At 40.8% G+C, this 21,810-nt stretch overlaps 1 protein-coding gene across 5 annotated transcripts in view; it reads right to left on the bottom strand.

The window, feature by feature from the left end:
• LOC141109236 (chymotrypsin-like elastase family member 2A) overlaps positions 1-21,810 on the bottom strand; it is a 43,957-nt gene that overhangs the window by 9,478 nt on the left and 12,669 nt on the right. For 2 of the 5 annotated variants that reach the window (XM_073601014.1, XM_073601015.1), the window contains 5 exons: positions 20,130-20,168; positions 13,497-13,553; positions 12,031-12,087; positions 9,767-9,823; positions 1,502-1,670 (listed from right to left, as the gene is read on the bottom strand). In XM_073601014.1, the coding sequence (XP_073457115.1) occupies positions 1,502-1,670; positions 9,767-9,823; positions 12,031-12,087; positions 13,497-13,553; positions 20,130-20,168 (379 nt within the window). The remainder of the gene's footprint in view (positions 1-1,501; positions 1,671-9,766; positions 9,824-12,030; positions 12,088-13,496; positions 13,554-20,129; positions 20,169-21,810) is intronic. The other 3 variants (XM_073601016.1, XM_073601017.1, XM_073601018.1) reach the window with 3 other exon arrangements.

The following is a 21,810-nucleotide window of genomic DNA, read 5'->3' as shown; positions in this document are numbered from 1 at the left end:
TATTTTCTCATTTCAGTACGGTACATCTAATCAGAACAGGATTAAAGCCAGGTCTATGTGAATGTAAAACCAGCTTGAAGCAGATCAAATGCAGGACAGAAGAATTTCAACTGCATGTTTAAATGAATTCTGCACCTTTCAATGAATTCTAAATTATCTCAGAAGCTCTCAATCTGATATCACAAAAGAAAACAGAGGGTGCACCGGCCTAGTGCATTATCCTCAACAGTAATCTTTAATTTGTAAAAAAGAGTATTATAATCACAAACTGATAGATGTATCTTCATAAGACTTCATGTTTTTGCAAAGTCCTGCCCGCACGTGACTCCTGCCTTACAACTAGCTGCATGGCCAGAAGGATGGTGGACTTGGCCATGCAGCTAGTTGTAAGGCTCTCCTAGAGGCAGGAGTCACGTGGGGCAGGGGATTGCAAAAAGCGTTGGAACCAAAAGGCGGTCATCTGTAATCTGTTGATCTGTAATGTGATATGTTGTATCGTGGGCCTAGAGCTGCTGTTTTTATGAAAGACTGTGACACATCTGTCAGTTTGTGAGTATATTACATCTCTTTTTACATATTGAAGATTACTGTTGAGACTGATGCACTAGGCTGGTGCGCCCTCTGTTTTGTTTTGTGATTTCAGTGCTCTTATGCCCTGTACACACGGTCGGACATTGATCGGACATTCCAACAACAAAATCCATGGATTTTTTCCGACGGATATTGGCTCAAACTTGTCTTGCATACACACGGTCACACAAAGTTGTCGGAAAATCCAATCGTTCTGAATGCGGTGACAACACGTACGTCGGGACTATAAACGGGGCAGTAGCCCCCAAATCCGACGCACAAAGTGCCACGCATGCTCAGAATATATTAAGAGATTAAAGCTATTCTCTTAATATATTCTGAGCATGCGTGGCACTTTGTGCGTCGGATTTGTGTACACACGATCGGAATTTCCGACAAAGGATTTTGTTGTCGGAAAATTTTATAGCCTGCTCTCAAACTTTGTGTGTCGGAAATTCCGATGGAAAATGTGTGATGGAGCCCACACACGGTCAGAATTTCCGACAACAAGGTCCTATCACACATTTTCCGTCGGAAAATCTGACCGTGTGTACAGGGCATTAGACTTCCCCAGTCTTATGAGGACAGCAAGGCGTAGCACATAAATGCAAGCCAGGATAGGAATATAGACATCTGACATTTCTGGGCCCACTTTCAAGCGCAAAGGGATTTTGTGTTTGCTATTTACTCAGAAAGGGCTCTCAATCTGATGTCAGACTGATGCCATTAACACAAGCCAAAAGCCCCTTGGCCAAGGCCCTAAAGGAGAGTACAATCAGTGTGTGATACCTGTGTCCAGCTTTGAAAAACAAAAGCAAAATGTTATAATCTGTACAGAAATTTTATTGTTTTAAATATCATTGTATCATGTTATTTGGCCAGTTCAGATGCAATTAGTAGCACAGTAGTAGTACAGGATTTCATAACTTACGATTTAAAACAGTGAGCAGCAGTTGTTAGCCAGGTGTTGCTAATGAGAGACGCTCCACATACATGATTCCCATTTAAGTGTAGACTAGCTTGCCAGGGCCATGTACCCAAAGCTGCATCTGTTCCTCCGACTATTTTACTTGCTATTAAAGGGCCACCAACTCCGCAATCTGTTCATAAAGTGGAAAAATAAATTGTAAGCAATGTTTTTACAGTGATTACTAGCTTACACTGCCAACAAATTCTTGACACAAAGATAAGCCTTAGGGGTAGCTATGGGTAAAATAAAAAATGACATCCATGATGCAGTCTGTCACTAGTAGCTGTGAGCTAAGGTTTTGGCTGAATTCAGCTCAGATTGAACTTGGGGGAAGCTGTCACGTGATAGCAGGCCACCCACCCAATCAGCTGTGGCCATGGAATTCCCCTGCAGCTGCAGGTAACAAAAGGTCAGGGCTACTAGTGACATTGTTGACCTAATAAGGCCACATAGCCATATTTGGATAATGTCATTGACCAAGTATGGCCATGTGGCCTTATTAAGTTAATTATGTCACCAGCATTCCACCCCCTTGTTAGATGAGGATTGGGAATTCCACAGCCACAGCTGATTAGTCAGACGGCCAGTTATCATGTGGCAGTTTCCCACAGATTCAGGCTGAACTGCGTTCAGCCAAAACTTTAGCTCATCCTTAGTCACCAGCACTTCACCTATTAATCCTTCCAGTGGATCCATTATTGTTCTACTCCTGACAAATACAGACTATCACTAATTGTTTTTGCATAATTATCACCTGATTATAATATGATCGGCACCTTCTATACTGACCCCCAACAATGTAAGATGTAACTGTATTTAACAATGGATCTCTTTTCTAGTTTATCAACCTTGTCTAGGATATCAGAGAGCAAAGAACCTAGAAGCTGTCAAGCAGTGGGGTTCCCAAGTCCAAATGTAGCCAAAAGTGTGAAATCTTTAAAAAGAGTAGAGGTGGGTTAAAACACCTATCAGGCTATTTTGCAGCCTTTATGCCTACTTGGGAAATTCACCCCCTTTAGTTGTCCTATTGACCATGGTCCCTGATACAAAAAGTGATTGGAAATTCAGAAGATACAGTTGTCTTCGAACAGGAGGTGAGGGTAAATCTTCCAATATGGACAATGTCTAAGAGGCTTTTTCATCTCTCTTTAAAGAAATTACCTCTCTCTTTTTGTTGTATCTTTAGGACAAGAAGAAAAGGGAAATCCCTCCCCAATGGGACACAGATGTCAAGAAAAAACTCACATAGGTTTTTAACCATTCCCTACTCGATCCACAATTTAAAAAAAAATGCTCTATTTACAAATTATGTGAAACCAAAGTGCAGCACCTAAGTGATCCAGAATGACTATAACAATCTTATAATCAAAAACCAGTGTAAATAATATACTTATAACAAAAATTACCAACAAAAAGGTGACTTTAAAATGTGCATAGAAAGTCCCACAAACAGATGACTCTTCTTAGTGGTAAATAATAACTCCAACAGTTGTTCATATGTAGTATTCATCCAACAGTGCAAATATATCACCATGTGTTGCTCCAAACCACCACCTTTGCACACTCCCCAGCTTTTAAACTGCATCAGACAGGAAGCAGACAGTGTTTGTTAGCACTGACAGGGCACCACAGTATGGGAATCCATCCGCATTGTAATCCTCCAATCGCACAGGGGGCCGCCAGCACCACCGATGTATCAAGCCTATGAGGAACGCTCACCACACCGGAGCCACAGAAAAAGGTATATAGTGTAGTATTTTATTTTTAAAATCAGCTTCTATCCATCCATTAAAGTTTACAGATATAGCAGAGTGTAAAGCCACCATGTGGAGACATTCACTTACTAAGATGGCCACCGCTCTCAAAAATTGAAGCAGCAGCATAATATCAGCTTGTAGCTCCTTCCAATGCGTTTTCTGCACATACACGTCTTTAGGTGATACTATTCAAGGATGAATACTACACATGGACAACTGTTGGAGTTATTATTTACCACTAAGAAGAGTCACATGTGTGTGGGACTTTCTATGAACATTTTAAAGTTTTTTTTTGTTGGTAATTTTTGTCATAAGTATTTACACTTTTTGTTTTTGATTATAAGATTGTTATTCTTGATCACCTAGGCGCTGCACTTTGGTTTCACATTTGATTTTGGGGCTTGCATACTTACCTTACTTGCTAGCTGCCTAAGTATTACACTTAAATGATTTCAGAAGCTAGGCAGGGTTCGACCTGGTGAGTACTTAGATGGGAGGCCACTTTACCTTGTTACCTGCTGCATAAATATTCTCTTTTTCCCTATGGCTGACTTTAGCTTTGAGTTTACATATTTACAAATTATAAATAGCCTCAGGCTGAATGTAGCACCAAACACTTGGGTCACTACGCTGCATCGCACCACCCTGCTTGGTTACCACTAATGAGATATTTTTGGGGTGCTTGGCAAAAGTCTAAACACCCATTAAAGCGGTGTTCTGCCTGGGGGAAAAAAAATCAAATTCAGTAGCTACAAATACTGTAGCTGCTGACTTTTATTGTATAGTCACTTAGCTGTCCAGAGAGCCCGCAATATCAGCACCCCAGCCGATTTTCGGATTGGCTGTCAGGTGCTGCCACCACCATTCTTCATTAGGGAAACCGGCAGTGAAGCCTTTCGGCTTCACATCCGGTTCCCTACTGCGCATGCACACTGCACTTTTTTAATTGGCCTGGCGGCGGGGGGAAGGAGGAGGGGGGGTGAATTTCCGAGGGACGGCGCCGCGGCAAGACAGGAAGGGTACCTGTCAAAAACAGGTTTCCCTGTTCTCCCCTCCTCCCTGAAAGATGACCATGTCATGTAATCTGCTTCCTCCCCCCTCCATTGCCAAATGTGGCAATGGAGGGGGGAGGAAGCAGATTAGCGGAAGTTTCACTTTTGGGTGGAACTCCTCTTTAAACAAGAAAGCTCTTGATAGGGATGGTTATGCAAAGAAATGAGGGTTGCCTCTTTAAACCCTCACTATTCAACCTAATCAAAGTCCTAAAATAGTCCCAAGACTCATAGCTCTCATTAAAGAGTTATAAGTCTAGAAATGGTAAAGATATTCAAAAAACATGCTACTTTGAGAATCAAGATTGCAGTTTAACATGGAGCTTAGGGAACTGCTTTCACCATTGCAGAAGAGTTTTATATGCAGAGTTACTTGTACACAGACAGTGATGTAATAAAAAACATAGTCTGCTTCATACATATGAGGTTAGTTGTCAGTAGCATAAACCAGATGACATATTAACGTATTAGTTCACTTACAGCAAGATTTTCCCTGCAATTCCACATCCTCTGTATAGTACATATCAGTGTTCTGTTGTTTTTGTTTTAAACGGTGCACATCCTTTCATTACAGATGCACCTATACGGGGGAGAGGGAGCTGGAAATCTGATTTGTGCACCCCCTGGTGGCCACTCCAAGCAGTTCAAATTGAAAATGTGTAGTGCACTCTTCCCTTCTTCAGATGAAATCAATAGCAGCCAATCCAGGCCTTTCAAACTTTGCGAGTGTGCTTTCTCCAACTCTAGCTGGAGTGTGCAAAAATGCGAGTTACGCATGTTTTTAGGCATTTTTCAGGCCCTCCCATTGAAACCTATGGTAACTAAAAATGTACAACTCAAAGAAACGCTTGTACTTTTTTGAACTCTGAGTATCAAGTAACAAGATGCTCACATGTCACTGGGCACCATTAAATATACTGGGAATCTTGTTGATGGGTGTCGAAATCCTTTGGAAAATGTGCTTCAAAACACTCAGCTGTGAACCTAATACAACATTAAAAGCATTTTTTAAATACCAGCATCGTAAGTACCTGAATTTGACTTGGTATCATTCTCTTACTGTCCCTGTACAGCAGAGCTGGAGTGTGAGAGTAGAAAGTAGCACAAGGAGCCAAGAGTCCTTCTAATGCCCCATACACACAATCGGACTTTCCGACAACAAAATCGTGGATTTTTGTTCGAAGGGTGTTGGCTCCAACTTGTCTTGCATACACACGGTCACACAAATGTTGGCCAACAATTACGAATGTGGTGATGTAGAAGACGTACGACGAGCCGATAAAAAGGAAGTTCAATAGTTATGTGATATCTCCATTACGAACGCTAGTTTTACAAGACTGAGTGCTTCCGGCTCGTACTTGATTCCGAACATGCATTGACTTTTGTGCGATGGACTTGTGTACACACGATCGGAAAGTCAGACAACAAACATTTTTTGGCGGAAAATTTGAGAACCTGCTAGCCAACATTTGTTGGCAGAAAGTCCAACAACAAATGTTCGATGGAGCATACACATGGTCGGACTTTCCGCCAACAAGCTCACATCCAACATTTGTTGTTGGAAAATCCGATCGTGTGTACGCGGCATAAGAGAAAGCAGAGTGACAAGAGCTGCAAAGTAAGTAGTGTATTCGAGATTAGCAAACAGGAGATTTTTGCAGAATTTGCTTTCTTATTTATGATAATTACCTATCGCAATGAGTGGAAATCACTGAAGCTGGCCATACATGAATGAAAAACTGAACCAATGTCCCCGCCCACACTTTGAGCTGGATGAGGGAATCCTCCCTCTGTGTCATTGTATTCTGACAGTGGGACTCCCGCCATAAGCCTACACTGATCAGCTCTGGCGCCTATAGACTGCCTGTGCCGATCAAGCAAAAATATACCAACAAGCCATTCATATATTGACTTTTCATGAACAGAAACAACAATACATGGATTGAAATTTGGCCAGTTCCTACTGAACTGGCCAACTTTCAATCCATGTATGGCCAACCTAACACTTCAGGCTTTACTCTCAGGTTTTAGCCACTCTGGTGTGAATTGGAAGTCTGTAAAATTAGTCTACAGTTCCTCTTCTAAATAAAATGTGCTCATTCTAATTATTTTCTAATAGTCCTGCTTTCCATATCAATATTAAATAATATTATCACTTAAATCTGATCCCCATGTTTTGAAATTTGTGAAATTTAAAGCTGGTCCAAATGAACTATTTATGCAGTCTCAGCTACATACAGTATACAGTGCTGTGTTCTGGCAGTGAGACAGGAACTTCCCATCCCGTTCCCAGAACAAAACTGAGTCAGCTGAGCGCTACTCAGCCATTTACAGAAGCTTTGTAGTTTATGAATGAATATAAAGCTTTCTCTGATTGGCTGAGGTGGAGAGGTGAGCGAAAGACATTACGAATGCAGTCAGAGGAAGATATGTATTCATTCATATAATACAAAGCTTGTTGTGATTGGCTAAGCTACCCACAGTGTGAATCAATTTTCCTGGAGTGGGGTTGGAGGTTCCCGTCCTGCTACCGGAACACAGCGCTGTATATTGTATGTAGCTGAGGCTACTTACAGTTTTTTCAGCGCTGACAGCAGCTCCATCTGTTAGCAAAGTAAATAGTTTAATTGGATCAGCTTGGTCCAAACAAACTATTTAAAATTCACTAAACATGGTGATAAGGAAATTCCATATGTCATAATTCCTTATTATTAGCTGTCTAGTTGCCTCACAAATATCTAATAAAGCTTCTAATATCTTGGTTATTCTAGTAACTTTAAGCTAACTCATGTCATTGGAATGTGATCGTAAGCTGACTCCATGGATAAGCCAGCCTCCTGTCCTTCAGGAGTTTGTAATTTTAATTAGAAGGTCATTTTGCTCTGAAGGTGGGCTTGACCATTTCCTTCATACAAGACCTATATACCCTAGCTAGAACTTGTAGGGTTAGTCTCACACCAGAGCTTGCAACCATGCAATTGTCTGATCATCTGGCCATGCTGCAAGTGCAGGAGGGACCCGTGGCGGAAACAGCATCTTTAGTTAAGTATTCTTGTCATATTTTCTTTATCTGTATCTCTCATTACTTTTAATAAATGTTATATTTATAAGTATTTGTGCGATCTCTCTTTGCACATATCGAACACAACCCCAAAAATGTAATAAAACAAATGGAGATCAGCTTTAACCATTGTTGTCATTATTACCAATGTAATTATTATTATCCTTGCCACAATTACTTAAATTATAATAGCCAGCAGTTTCACGGTAATTACTGTATACCTGCCATTATAGTAAATCACAAATCACTGCAAAGTTGCCCAAAATGCCCTTCAGTACTAACATAAATACCTGCTAATTAATCCTAAATGTGTCAATTACTGGATATGTATATAATCTAAAAATGCTAGTTGCTTGACCAACATGGTCACCCATAGGCTTCCAATCACTGACATGGACCAAATATGCAGATATGGAATTGTGACTTCTCTTTTTGCATTGCTTAAGGCCATTGACTGACTAAAGTCACAGATGTCAGCCTTAGGAGGAACATGTGTCATTGTATGCAGATGACATGCTATTATATCTGCAGGATCCAGGTTCCTCCCTTTCAGCAGCCTTTGGGCTGATTCGTGAGTTTGGGGACTACTCTGGCTTCAGAATTAACTGGGCCAAGTCGTTCCTATTGATGAGAATGTGGTGCTTCCTGCTGACTGTCCGGTGCACCTGTGAGCTTATTTCTTTGCAGCGCAGCTGTCTTTCCTACATTGGAGATTTTTTCCTCAGGTCCCTAATGCGACTACATTGCTGGAATCTGCGGTGGCTATTTCACTGGAAGCTCTTCTAAACATGGTCTATAGGAAGGGGGTACTGGGTAGAAGGGTGGGTTCTGTGATGACTCTACCTGGTCAGATATTTCATCTCTGTGCCCAGCAGACGAGGGGTGGGCCCCTTTGGAAGTCGCTTAATAGTCCTCTGTGGTATAATGGAGTCCTAAAGGAGTTCTTTAAAATGGGGGAAGGTTTTGCGTGGGCTAAATTTGGGATTAAGTATCTCCACCACATATATCAGGAAGGTAAGTTGTGCACTTTTGCGCAGCTGAGGGAGCAGTTTGGGATACCCAGAACTTGGCATTTCATATATGCTCAGCTGCATGAAGCGGCAGTGGCACAGTTTGGTATTAGGGAGGTCTAGGTGCAGAATACTTCTTTGGAAAAGGTCCTTTTGGATCCTGACCCGGGAAAAAGAATTTCCAGATATTATCAGGAGTTGAGCCCAGGGGACTCCAGACTGATCGATAGGGCCAGGTCTCAGTGGGAAGGGTTTGTACCGGAGTGAACAGAGGAATTATGGCAGGAGGCTTTGCATACTTATCTGGGCTCTGTTATCTCCTCAAAGGATAAGATGATACAGCTTTGATACCTCCATCAGATGTATTATACCCTGGTCAGACTGTTCCATATGCACAGAAGGGACTCAGCTACCTGCCATAAATGTTTGGCGGCGGATGGCACCTTTGTTCATATGGTGTGGGAATGTCCCAAGATGAGACCACTGCGGTCTATGGTGACCGAATTTATAGCTCATAAATTTGACCTTCCTAATATATGTTCCCTTTTGCGATGTCTACTGGGACTTTTTGACCAAGAGGAGGTGAATGAGCACACCAAGCTGTTCCTTATAGTCCTGTATTTTGGGGTTCGGAAACTCATAGCTAGGAGGTGGATTCATACGGAATGGCTGACGTTGGGGATGTGGCTGAAACTTGTGAATGCTGACGTTCTTCTTTACCGTATGATGTACAAGGCCAGGGGAGCTCCCAAGAAATTCAGGAGGGTCTGGTATAGGTGGATTGACTCAAGGGAGACACTGGGAGAATGGGAGAATCAGTAAAGGATTGAGGGATATGGAGATAGAGTTATATATGTGTTACATGTTGAGGGGCATGACCTGCGGGTGGGGGTAAGGAATTGGTGCGGGGATATACCTGATGCAGAGATGCAATATTCCACTCTATATACATTTTTTCCCCATGGTTGTTTGTATATAGTTCATTTTAATTTTAATTTACAAAAAAAAAAAAAAACAGCGCAATCACTGTAATATATATATAGGGGAGGCAGTTCTATGGACCGGGTCAATGTGAACTATGTGTTATTTTTCATATATGATGTTTCACCTACTCTGGTGTTTACTGTGTATGTTTATATTGTTTTTTGCTGAATAAAATTTTTTTGCAAAAAAAAAAAACAAAACTTATGTCAGCCTGCATATTTATGTCCGTAGAAGTTTCCTTTAAACGCTCCCAGACTGGACAATTGCAGTAACAGTGCCTTCGTGTTTTGTGACATACATGAAAGCACTAGGTGATGTTGACTTATAAAGAGACTGTTCATGGTTTCATGTACTCAACCTACCTATTACAGTTTGGGAAGTGCTCTGTGCTGTAGTCCTAACATTTGTATAGCCTGGAACTGTAAATGAAAGTAGATATAAGAAAACTAAATCAATTCAATATGGAGGCAGCCATTACTGGTAAATACTTCTTAGTTGCTGATCTGGAACAAGCATGTAGGCTGGAAGTGCCGTCAACAGTCTGAATTTACTTGCCAGATGCATATTTCAGATCTATGATTTAGAAAGTACAGAAGCTTGTGGTGCCATGCAACTAGCATTTTTAGAAGTCCAGAAATAGCAGATCCAAATTTCTCTTAGTACAGGCTTCCTTTAAAAAGAAAAGGCAATAATAAATATATTCCAGGTCTTTGACTCAATGAAGGATGAGTTGCCACACAACACACTCATACATACACAGGCCCTTAGCCACCATTGTTAATATTAAAGCAAATATACAGTATAATGGTTTTGTATGTCATTTCTTTATATTAGTTTTTTGACCTTAATATATATTTACATATATTAAGGTCAGGGTAATATAGAAAAATATAATTATTTAAAAATATTTTTTGTCAGGTAAATGTGAAATATAGAATATTTCTGTTTTTGAGCCAACAGGTGGAGCTTTATGCTCCTTTTTGCTCATTGTTTGCTGTGAAGAAAAAATTACTAATCACCAGTGACTCATCACTTATCAGACAGGTTAAGCTGGCCATATACGGAGCGAATTTCAGGCAGTTCCTGATGAAGTGGGCGGCCCTGTTGGCCACCTCCCAACATTTCCTGATTGAAAATTTGAAGGAGCCAGCAGAAAATTGATGGCCCAACCGTGCCAAAATCAGATGCAGTTGTTTCTTTAGGTAACCCAGGGTGCTCTGTGAACCCTTTGTAAGGTAGAATATATATAAAACGGGGAAAACTAAATGGTTTTCAGACATTTTTAAACCATTTAAAAAATATATATATATATATATATATATATATATATATATATATATATATATATATATATATATATATTTTTTTTTAAATGGTTTAAAAATGTCTGAAAACCATTTAGTTTTCCCCGTTTTATGTAGTTATCATAGCCATTACAGTTTGACCAGTGCTCTTTGTTGAAGTACTAAAAATTGTATAGCTTAGGAACTGTAAAACAAAATTAAATGAAAAAAAAAAAAATCAATTCTGTCTGCAACAGTATTTTAATAGTGATAATAAAAATAAAGGGCTCACCACTTATTTTTTTTTAAACAAAATGACAGCTGAAAAATCAGATTTTAAGCGGCGTGTCAAATACAAAAGTGAATAAAATTCGTTCAGAAGCGCATTTGTGGGGTCAGGCATTGATGTTGGATGAGAAGGCCTGGCTCACAGTCTCCAATCTAATTTATTCCAAAGGTGTTTTATCGGGTTGAGGTCCCGGACTCTGTGCAGGCCAGTCAAGTTCCTCCACCCCAAACTCACTCATCCATGTCTTTATGAACCCTGCTTTGTGTACTGGTCCAAATCATTTGGTGGAGGGGGGATTATGGTGTGGGGTTGTTTTTCAGGGCTTGGGCTTGGCCCCTTAGTTGCAGTGAAGGGAACTCTTAAGGTGTTACCAAGACATTCTGGACAATTTCATGCTCCCAACTTTGTGGGAACAGTTTGGGGATGGCCCCTTCCTGTTCCAACATGACTGAGCACCAGTGCACAAAGCAAGTTCCATAAAGACATGGATGAGCGGGTTTGGGATGGAGGAACTTGACTGACCTGCACCTGATAGAAGACCTTTGGGATATATTAGATTGGAGACTGTGAGCCAGGCCTTCTCATCCACCATCAGTGCCTGACCTCACAAATGCGCTTCTGGAAGAATGGTCAAACATTCCCAAAGACACACTCCACAGAGCCCGGATGTAAACATCATTGAGTGTCTGGAATTACATGAAGAGACAGAAGGATTTGAGGCAGCCTAATGTTTGTAACAATCTACCTGCCTTCAAAAACTGTGTGCAAGTATACCTAGAAGAATTGATGCTGCTTTGAAGGCCAAGGGTGGTCACACCAAATATTGATTTGATTTGGGTTTCTCTTCTGTTCATTTATTTTCCATTTTCTTAATTGATAAAAATAAACTATTAACACTTCTATTTCTGAAAGCAATCTTAATTTCAGCATTTTTTCACACCCGCTTAAAACTTTTACTTATACAGTTCTTTATATATATACTGTGTATAAAACAATAGTTTAAATTGATTTATAAAACCATTTAGTTTCCCTTTATTTCATGTATTCAACCTACCTAATACAGACTGACCAGTGCTCTGTGTTGAAGTACTAAAATGTGTATAGCTTGGGACTGTAAAAGAAAGTAAATGAAAAAAATAATCAATCCTGTGCCATGACTGCATTAAAAAAAGAAAACACAACAGTATTTCCTGCATCTACTTTTTATAGATTGTCAGTCTGACAGTAAATTGAAGGGCCCAGCACTCAAAATGACAGCTGAAATATAAGATTTTAGGGAGTGTGCAAATACAAACATTTTAAAATGCATTATGCTCTGTGTTAGCATGCAGCATTTTAATTTGAATCAGGAACCCAAAGCACCAAAAAAGGTGCATGTAGCATTTTTTGCAGTGAAACATGTTGCCGTGCATTGTGCTGCACTACAGCGCAAATGCAGTGAGAAGGTGCATTCAGCATGAAGAGCAACTCGTCGCACCAACCCGTGTCTGGTCCAGCCAGGGTGGCTGTCTGGAACCTTTTATTATACATAATAATGCCTTAGGGCCTACTCACGCTGTTCAGCTACACATGAATGCATGTTATGCCACAAGTTGCATTAAGGCAGCTCATTCATTTAAATGGGCTGCCTAACACACCAAAAAGGTGCATGCTGCTTTTTTGGCAGAATAGGGCTATACTCATTAGTCCGAAGAGTAGGTTGCAGTGCCATTTAGAATAAATTGCACCCTATCATACCAACATTACTGCATGCTGGAAAAGCAGCAGCTGACCGACTCCTGAGCAGCGCTCACTGATCAGAGTGTTTTGGTGGAGAACATAACAGCTCAGAAAGAGAGATCGCTATACTAACTTTGCATAGTTAGTACAGGGGCTCCGACAGGTTTTAAAAACTCATATGCCGCGTACACACGATCGAGAATTCCGACAACAAAATCCTGAATTTATTTCCGACTGATGTTGGCTCAAACTTGTCCTGCATACACACGGTCGCACAAATGTTGTTGGAAATTCCGATTGCCAAGAACGTGGTGACGTACAACACGTATGACGAGCCGAGAAAAATGAAGTTCAATAGCCAGTGCAGCTCTTCTGCTTGATTGCGAGCATGCGTGGAATTTTGTGCATCGGAATTGTCTACACACGATCGGAATTTACGACAATGGATTTTGTTGTCAGAAAATTTGAGATCCAGCTCTCAAATTTTTGTTGTCGGAAATTCCGACAACAAAAGTCCGATGGAGCCTACATACGGTCGGAATTTCCGACAACAAGCTCACATCGAACATTTGTTGTCGGAAATTCTGACCGTGTGTATGCGGCATTAGTGTGTACCAGGCTTTAGTCTAAAGTTTCACTCAGACCCCAAAGCAAGCAGCTCTGCTTTGTTGTCTTTTTAGGTAACACAGTGTGCTCTGTGAACTCTTTCTTATACTATATATATATACATATATATATATATATATATATATCTCAACAGTTTAAAACCATTTTGTTTCCCTTTGTTTATATGCAACGTACCGAATAAGGTTTGATCACTGCTCTGTGTTGAAGTACTAAGATATGTAGCACTTGGAACTGGAAAAGAAAGTAAATGAGAAACTAAATCAATCCTGTGCCATGTCTGCATTAGGAAGAGAAAAGACAACAGTATTTTCCTGCATCTACAGTACTTTCTATAATTTGTCAGTCTGGCAGTTACTGTAATGAAGGACCCAGCACAAACAATTTTTTGGTTCCCAACAAAATAACGGGGGTGCGCAATTATCAAAAGTGAATGAAAAGGTCAAATTTTAATTAAAGAAGTAGTGACTGGCTAGGGTTGATTTACTAAAGGAGTTTTCGCTAGTTCATATAGCTTAGTGAATATGGTGAAGTTTTGTCTACTTTGAAAGCCCAGAACTGTCTTTAGCAGTGGTTCCAGATGAAATGTGTATATTTGGTGATACTAAATAAAAAGTTTGTATAAAACCATCTTAGATTTAGGCTACGTACAACTAGTGGTATAAACATGTCATAGTGTTAATAATACATCGACAAGCTAGTCCAAATTTCCACTTCCCCCTCTTTGGCCAATTGTCTTGTGTCACTCTCCTGCTATTTTAATCCACTGATTAGCCTTATTTCACACAAAAAAGGTAAAATATCATAGCCACAGAAGGCACACTACTGGGGGCAGAAAGGCTGAAAGAGATAGCTAACCAATTGTGCATCAGTACACCTAGAACTTTGGAAGGGTAGGACAAGATGTTGATGTTCACTTTAAAGGGCTGCCTAATGTACCAAAATGCAACAAAGGTTCGGCAGTACAGGGCACAGCATGTTAATGCGTTGAGGAGGTGCCATTTAGAATGAGTGGTACTACATTGCACCAATACACTTTACTGTGGTGCAATAGTTTGAGAAGACCCTTACTAATAGCAACTTTAGATAAGGCTGCATACCACCCTTTGCAGCCCTGCCACACTAGATCATGGTTTAGTTTGGATAAACAGGAATCAAGCCCTGATAAAAAGAAATGCTTATATGATGATGATGTACAATGTACAGTAGGCTGTAGAAACAAATCAGATTAGATTTGTCCTTTGTTTTGTCTCATTAAAGTGCATCTAAACTCCAAAACAGGCTTTCTTATCTTAATTGTCACCTGGTGACCCTGCAAATAACACACATTCTATTCTAGAGTGGCTACGTTCACTCACTCCACTGTATCTATGGAGGAGCCAAGATTGTCACCATAGGCTGCTCTTTTTCTGCTCTTTATCTCCATTACATGGCTAGTGGGAGTATTTGCACTTTACAGAAGATGCTTTAGAAGGAAGATAATGTTTGTTGGTGATTTCAAATCAATTCAGAGAACACATCATTTCTGGCAAGATCAACAGGTATTATTATCTTTTACTTTTACCTGGTGATCCTGACAGTAACACACTTCTTGTCCTAGGGTGGCAACACTCATTCACTGTACTGTATTTATAGAGAAGCAGCATTGTCAGCCTAGGTTGTTCTCCTGATTTGGACGAAAAACTGCTCCCCCTCCCCTCATTTTTTAATTACATAAAAAATATGGGTTTTGTAGTTCACAGAAGATAGACGGGAAAGCTGATAACATTGTTTAAGATTTCAGTTCAGTACACAGAAGGTTACAGGAATAATAGATGTCTATCTAGATAAACAGGTATATTTTTGTACGTGCAAAAATATGTACTGAGAAAAAAAATAAATAAATCCAGCTACCACATCCAAGAACAGGTAAGCTGCAATATATTACATTTTTGTCTTGGGTTTAGATATACTTTAACAAACCCATGTGACTTTTTCACCTCCTCCTGTCTGTAAATTAGTGTTATTTTTAGAATTGGTTCTTAGGCAAGAACATAAATCAATTGAAAAATGCTAATAAATACGAAACAATGTGCCATCAGTGAATCACCTAAAATAAGTGAAAACTCATATGACAAAACCCAAAGCATGCAGAATACATTACAAATAAACATCAAAACAAAATGTGTGTGTGTTAAAATATATAGATACATTAGTCCAGAAACTTTCATTGTGTTAAAGTTCAATTCCGAGATTGACACTCTTCAAGTGAATCAAAGCTCCTTCTTATAACCTCCTCCTTCTACCACAAACCACCAGTGTGTGCTAGTGTATTATGCACTCACCCCTTTATAGACCTCCAAACTATAAATGTAAGCCTAACTCAGGAGTCTTCAAACTACGGCCCTCCAGCTGTTGCAGAACTACACATCCCATGAGGCATTGTAAAACTCTGACATTCACAGACATGACTAGGTATGATAGGAATTGTAGTTCCTGAACAACTGAAGGGCCGTAGTTTGAAGACCCCTGGCCTAACTGAAAAGAAACTTTGAGTGACAGACATGGACCTCCTCTCCTTCTCCTGTCAGCAGGTCCAGCTACTTTACACCCAGATGACTTTCTTCCACCACTGTTTTTCCTCCACCACAGTTTTTCCTTCACTCCTCCTAAGTAAATCTGGCCATACATTATACAATTTTCTTGTACAATTTTTCTTTAGATTTACTAAAACCATCTAATATGAGGTCAAACCTAAACACTTTCAATTTGTATGCAATCAGGCAGGCCTTTGCACTACATAGTTGAAGGTACATCTAAAGGAAATTGAATAAGAAAATTGTATAATGTATGGCAAGCTTAATGAATCAACTGATTTCCTCAGTTCACAGACATTTACAGAGTGTTGTTAAAAGGAGAGGGGATTCTACACCGTGGTAAACTTGGCCCTGTCCCAACTTTTTCGAGACATGTTACTGCCATCAATTTCAAAATTACCTTATTTTTTTTCTTAAAATGGTACATTTTCTCAGTTTAAACATTTGATACGTTTTTTATTCTCTATTGTGAATAGAATACATGTTTATAAATACAATCCCTGTCAAAAGCTTATAGACTTCATCTCCGTACCATCTCTAAAATATGCCCCTTTTTAACTAATGAAACCACCAAGCTACACATTCACTCCCTTGTTATCTCTCGCCTTGACTATTGCAACTCCCTTCTCCATAGGCTACTCCCCTCTTCAGTCTATCATGAATGCTGCTTCCAGATTCATCTACCTTACCAACCGCTCAGTGTATGCCACCCCTCTCTGCCAATCCCTCCACTAGCTTTCGAATGCCCAGCAAATTGAATTAAAAATACTAACAACAATATACAATGCCATTTAGAACTCTGCCCCAAGCTCCTGCTCTCAAGCTCCCTTATCTTCTCCTTCCATGCTCATCTCCTGGTTTTCTCTTGAGCCTCTCTCATTCTTTGGAACTCTCTACCTCAACCTTTAGGTTGGACTTGATGGACTTCTTGAAGTTCGATTGTACCGTATATACTTAATTTATTTTAACACACACATTTTGTTTTGATCGGGGGGGGGGGTTTATGTATTCTGCATGTTTTGGATTTGTCATATGACTTTTCACTGATTTTAGGTGATTCGCTGATGGTAAAAAAAAAAGAAAAGAATTTAGATTTAGTCGGGACTATAAACGGGGAAGTAGCCAATAGCCTACATCTCTTAATTTATTCTGAGCATGCATGGCACTTTGTGCGTCCGATTTGTGTACACACGATCGGAATTTCCGACAACGGATTTTGTTGTTGGATAATTTTATCGCCTGCTCTCAAACTTTGTGTGTCGGAAAATCCGATGGAAAATGTGTGATGGAGCCTACACACGGTCGGAATTTCCGACAACAAGGTCCTATTACACATTTTCCATTGGAAAATCCTATCGTGTCCTATCGGGCATTAGAGTGAATCTTGTTGTGCTAGCTGCTTAGTTATCTGGAAGTTTAATCTAAGTCATTGAGCATTGAGTTTTATTTTTGTATTTACTCAGTGGAAAAATGCTGTTAGACTACATTTCTTAAAGTCAGTTCTCAGGAAAAAAACCTGACATTTAAAGAGCTTAGATGAAGTGTGGTTCACACCTCCAATTTCTTGCTGTCTTTACAGCTGCACTGTCCATGTCCAGCCACTGTATAATATTTGTTGTTTACAGTCTAATTTTTGTAGCAAGATAAACCCTGTCTTGTCTCTTTCTATATGCGGCCTATTCTAGTGCTCATGTATTGTCCCGCCTGTAGCTTTATTTTTTTAAGTGTAAACTTACCTATAGCTTTTAAATCTGTTATGACTGCCACCATTCAACTCAGACATTATTTATTCAGGTTGAAATAAAGCAGACTGGGGTGCTGCTGCCAAGCAATAATGTAAAAGTAAAAAAAAAATCAACAACACATCCAAAATATATGACGCTAAAACCACATACAGCTTAAAGGCATTTCAAAGGGGGTAATTGAAATTGGTGTTTTTCTTATGTGGTCCTTGATTTTGCATTAAAAAATGTATTGCTTTGTTATTTTTCCCCTATGCCAGTGCCTAGGTCCCCATACCCCTTTTTGACAATAGCTTGCCTAGACTTCGGGGGGTTCAATGCAAAGTTCGGTTTTCGCAGACTTCACGCAGGTTTCAATGAACCCAGGCAGAATTGCTCATACCTTTTAGTCTAGCTTTTGTTCACTTCAAAACAATCCTAAAAGGTTTCCCACTTTATGAGCACATTTGTTGCTGTTTTCTTATGTTATGAGTTATGTTAAATTATGAGTTAGCCAAGTAGAATATTCACATTGCACACGTTCTTGGAAATGGCTTGGAGTAAGTGGGTACTCTAGCAACTACCAGCTGTCAACACAAGTCAAAGCATACATTATATCGCCAGCACATCTTAAAGGCTCAAAATAGCACCCAAAAATGCAAAAAGAGACCATATTACAGCAGTGAATTACATTTCAGGGCAATGCAAGACCCCTTGCTTAGGCATGTGGTCGGTACAAAATGCAAAGCGCAGTACAATGACATTCAAAGCACAATTCACTTATCAAATTTGATTAGTTATGGGTTAGGCCTCATGGTTAACATCCACTTACAATTTAGCCAGTCTTATGGAGATAGAGATATGAAGTGGAGCTATACTTGGATGTTACCATACCATGAATCTGTTCTTTGCCCAAATGTGAAGGACATGAGACTGGGAATGGCAGGGCTTTATTGTGACTTTGATGGAAGTAAAAGTCCCATGTGCAACCCGTGCCTATGATCCAGGGCCGGCGCTCCCACTAGGCGAACTAGGCAGCCACTTAAGGCGCACTGCAGCTTAGGGGCGCATTGCTGCCTAGCCTCGCTCGGAGGGTGCAGGCCAGCCTGGATGGATCAGCTCTCTGCAGCCACCTCGGCTCCGCTGGAATAGTTCTGCCTCAGTATGTATCCTGTCTGTGCTGTGCTGACTGTCTGCGTTCCGGATTGTCACTCACTGTGTGCTGCCTCCCTGTGCATATTTGCTGCTGTGCATTGCAGTGTGCAGAGCACAGTCCGTCTAGGCAGCGCTGTGTGTGCACAATTCGGATTGGTGGTGAGTGAGTCACTGACGCCTTGGGCACACAGGGGGCCAGAACAGTAGGGAGAACCAGCTGTGAGCAAGACTGGGAGGGGGGAGCAATCACAGGAACGATGCCCTGTATCCCTCCTTCTGACGGCTTTTAGCTGCTGCAGAGAGGGAGAGACACAGACACAGGGCATCTTTCGTGTGATTGCTCTCCCCATCGCACCTAGGGTTGCAACATTTTCCAGCCTGTACTGAGGAGTTCTGGGGGTCTCTGTAGTGGGAATTCCCATCTGTCCCACTAGCCTGCACTAAACTGCTGCTCTCCCTAGTGTTCATCCCTGCCCCCCCGGTGACCTGCACTCCCCCCCTCTCCACTTCATGGTCAGCAGGTGACTGGGAACTTTGATGGCCATGCCTCGCTCCCGGAGGGCCTGTTTCTGCTCTGTACACGGTCATCACTGACATGTGCTGAGGAAAACCTAGCTCTGGGGGACCTTCAGTGCCAAAGCCCAAGATATGGTGAGTGGAGGCAGGAGGTCAGCTATGAGCTGAAAAGTGGACTGTCACCTGTGGAACTAGAACTCCCAGCATGCCCTAACAGCTTCTGCTGGACTACTAGCCTGCCCCCTACACTGTCTATTTACTACCCTAGCCTGTCCCCATACTACCCTAGCCTGTCCATATACTACCCTAGCCTGTCTATATACTACCCTAGTCTGTCTATATACTACCCTAGCCTGTCCATATACTACCCTAGCCTGTCTCTATATACTACCCTAGGCTGTCTATATACTACCCTAGCCTGTCTATATACTACCCTAGCCTGTCTATATACTACCCTAGCCTGTCTATATACTACCCTAGCCTGTCCATATACCTGTGGACCATGGCTAGCATAAGGAAGCGAGCCCGTGCCGCCACTATTTGTCTTAAAGCTAGGTCCAGAGGCGCAGGTGCAGGCCTGTGGGCCACGGCTGAAGAAATAAGTGGCGAGGCGCCGCAAGAATCTCAGTCCGGGGCAGAGCCAATGGGAGGGGGACGGCAAAATTAGGTTTTCACCTACGGTGTCAAAAATCCTTGCACCAGCCCTGCTAGGATCCAAGGGAGCCAGAACCCAAAGATAACCCAAGGGTGGTTCTGCATGTCAACAGATTTGTTTAATACAGCTAGAGCTGAACATTTACTGTAAAAGTGTTATCCAAAACGTAAAGAAAGATTTTACTTACTACTGTTAACGAGGTTCTGTGCCGCATCATATGTAATTTCTAAAAGAAAAAACAATTAATGATTATTACTTTATTAGGAAATGTGTAACCATCACCCATTAAAGCCTTTTTAGTTAAAAAAAAAAAATATATATATATATATATATATATATATATATATATATATATATATATATATATATATATATATATCTTGAACTTTGTGGATTTTGTAATAAATTAAATAAATCACTTGACTTTTTACAATTACATCTGCCCTTTCCACTCAGCTCCTCCATTCATAGAAGCCATACTAGCTTCCATGTATGAAACACGATCTTTGAGGTGGGTCAAAAGGGTGGGCATAGTTTTTTTGGATTAGTGCCTGTTACAGCTCCCTCAGCTCTAATAACTCCTGATGCACCAGAAAATTACAGCAGCAGGGGAGAGGGATCGGAGGAGGAATATTTCACCGAAACCAGGAGACAACAGCAAAGGGAAAACAGCATACTGAAAGTAATGCACCTTTTTTTTTTTAAACTGAGCTTGAGCTTTAAAGACTAACTTTTATTTTGTTTTTGGACACAGCATAGGTTAAGAATCTCTACCAGAATTGTAGGAAATCTCTCAAACAGGGACAAAGACAAAAAGAAAAAAAAAACTCTTGTATTTGCAACTCTTTTCTGCTGGTAAACAGTATAATGCTGCTCCAAGGTAAATTTGCCACCATTTACCTCCACGCCCCTCACATTCAGGTGCAGGCTCTGCTATAGCCATGTAGAATAGATGATCTGGAAATCTACACTCCAAAAATGTTCACTTTTATTAAGGGCCAGTTCACACCATAAAAACGCTTTTCTGCATGCGTTCCAGTGCATTTTTTTTGCGTTGTTGGTGCCATCCAGTGCATTTTTTCCCCTTCTTTTTTCTTAACCTTAAATAACCGTAAATAAGGACATGTGCATTCCAGCGCATTTTTGATGCATTTTACAGCATTCCAGTACACTCCAATGCAGGAAAAATGCAGCATGTTCTACTTTTTATTCTGGAACTGGAATGCACTGGAGCTGCAAGCACTGGTGGGAACTATGCCATTGAAAACCATATAACCTACTTTACATGAGATTTTGATGCAGAAAAAAATGCACTGGATTGCATGTGATGTGAACTGGCACTAAATAAATGTGAAAACAACTTCTAAGAAGAGCTAAGAGCTATACAGACACTGTGGGGACTGAAAAGGTCAGCGCGTTTCATGCTCTCAGCACTTAATCATGACTTCCTGATGAGATAGCGTGAAACAGGCTGACCTTTTCAGTACCCACAGTGTCTGTATAGCTGCAAAAAAAAAAAAAAAAGATCACCATTTCAGACATAAGGAAGCTAGAAGTAATCAAGACCAAGTCTATGTTGGCATGAAGAGGCTGCTTTCCTGAGCCGGCCAGACAAGACTGCTCGGAGTGGGACCACTGTGTGCATACTATGGCCACCATGTGTTTGGCAGGTGGCTTTCTCACACACACACACAAGTTATGTTTGCCAAGCAGAGAAGACCCAATAACCCCCCCCCCCCCCCCCCCACCATAGTAGGGGAGTTATCCTGTGCTGTTTATGTGATTGGGGAGAGAGGCTTTCAATGTGGTAAGCTTGCTTTGCTGGCCGCCTACCTCCTGCAGTGCTGGCATGGCAGCTTGGAGGGGGT

The sequence above is a fragment of the Aquarana catesbeiana genome, linkage group LG01 (genome assembly GCF_042186555.1).
Source record: "Aquarana catesbeiana isolate 2022-GZ linkage group LG01, ASM4218655v1, whole genome shotgun sequence".
Lineage (NCBI taxonomy): Eukaryota > Metazoa > Chordata > Amphibia > Anura > Ranidae > Aquarana > Aquarana catesbeiana.
The sequence above is the reverse complement of the archived record's forward strand: the minus strand, read 5'-3'. Positions and strand labels throughout refer to the sequence as shown.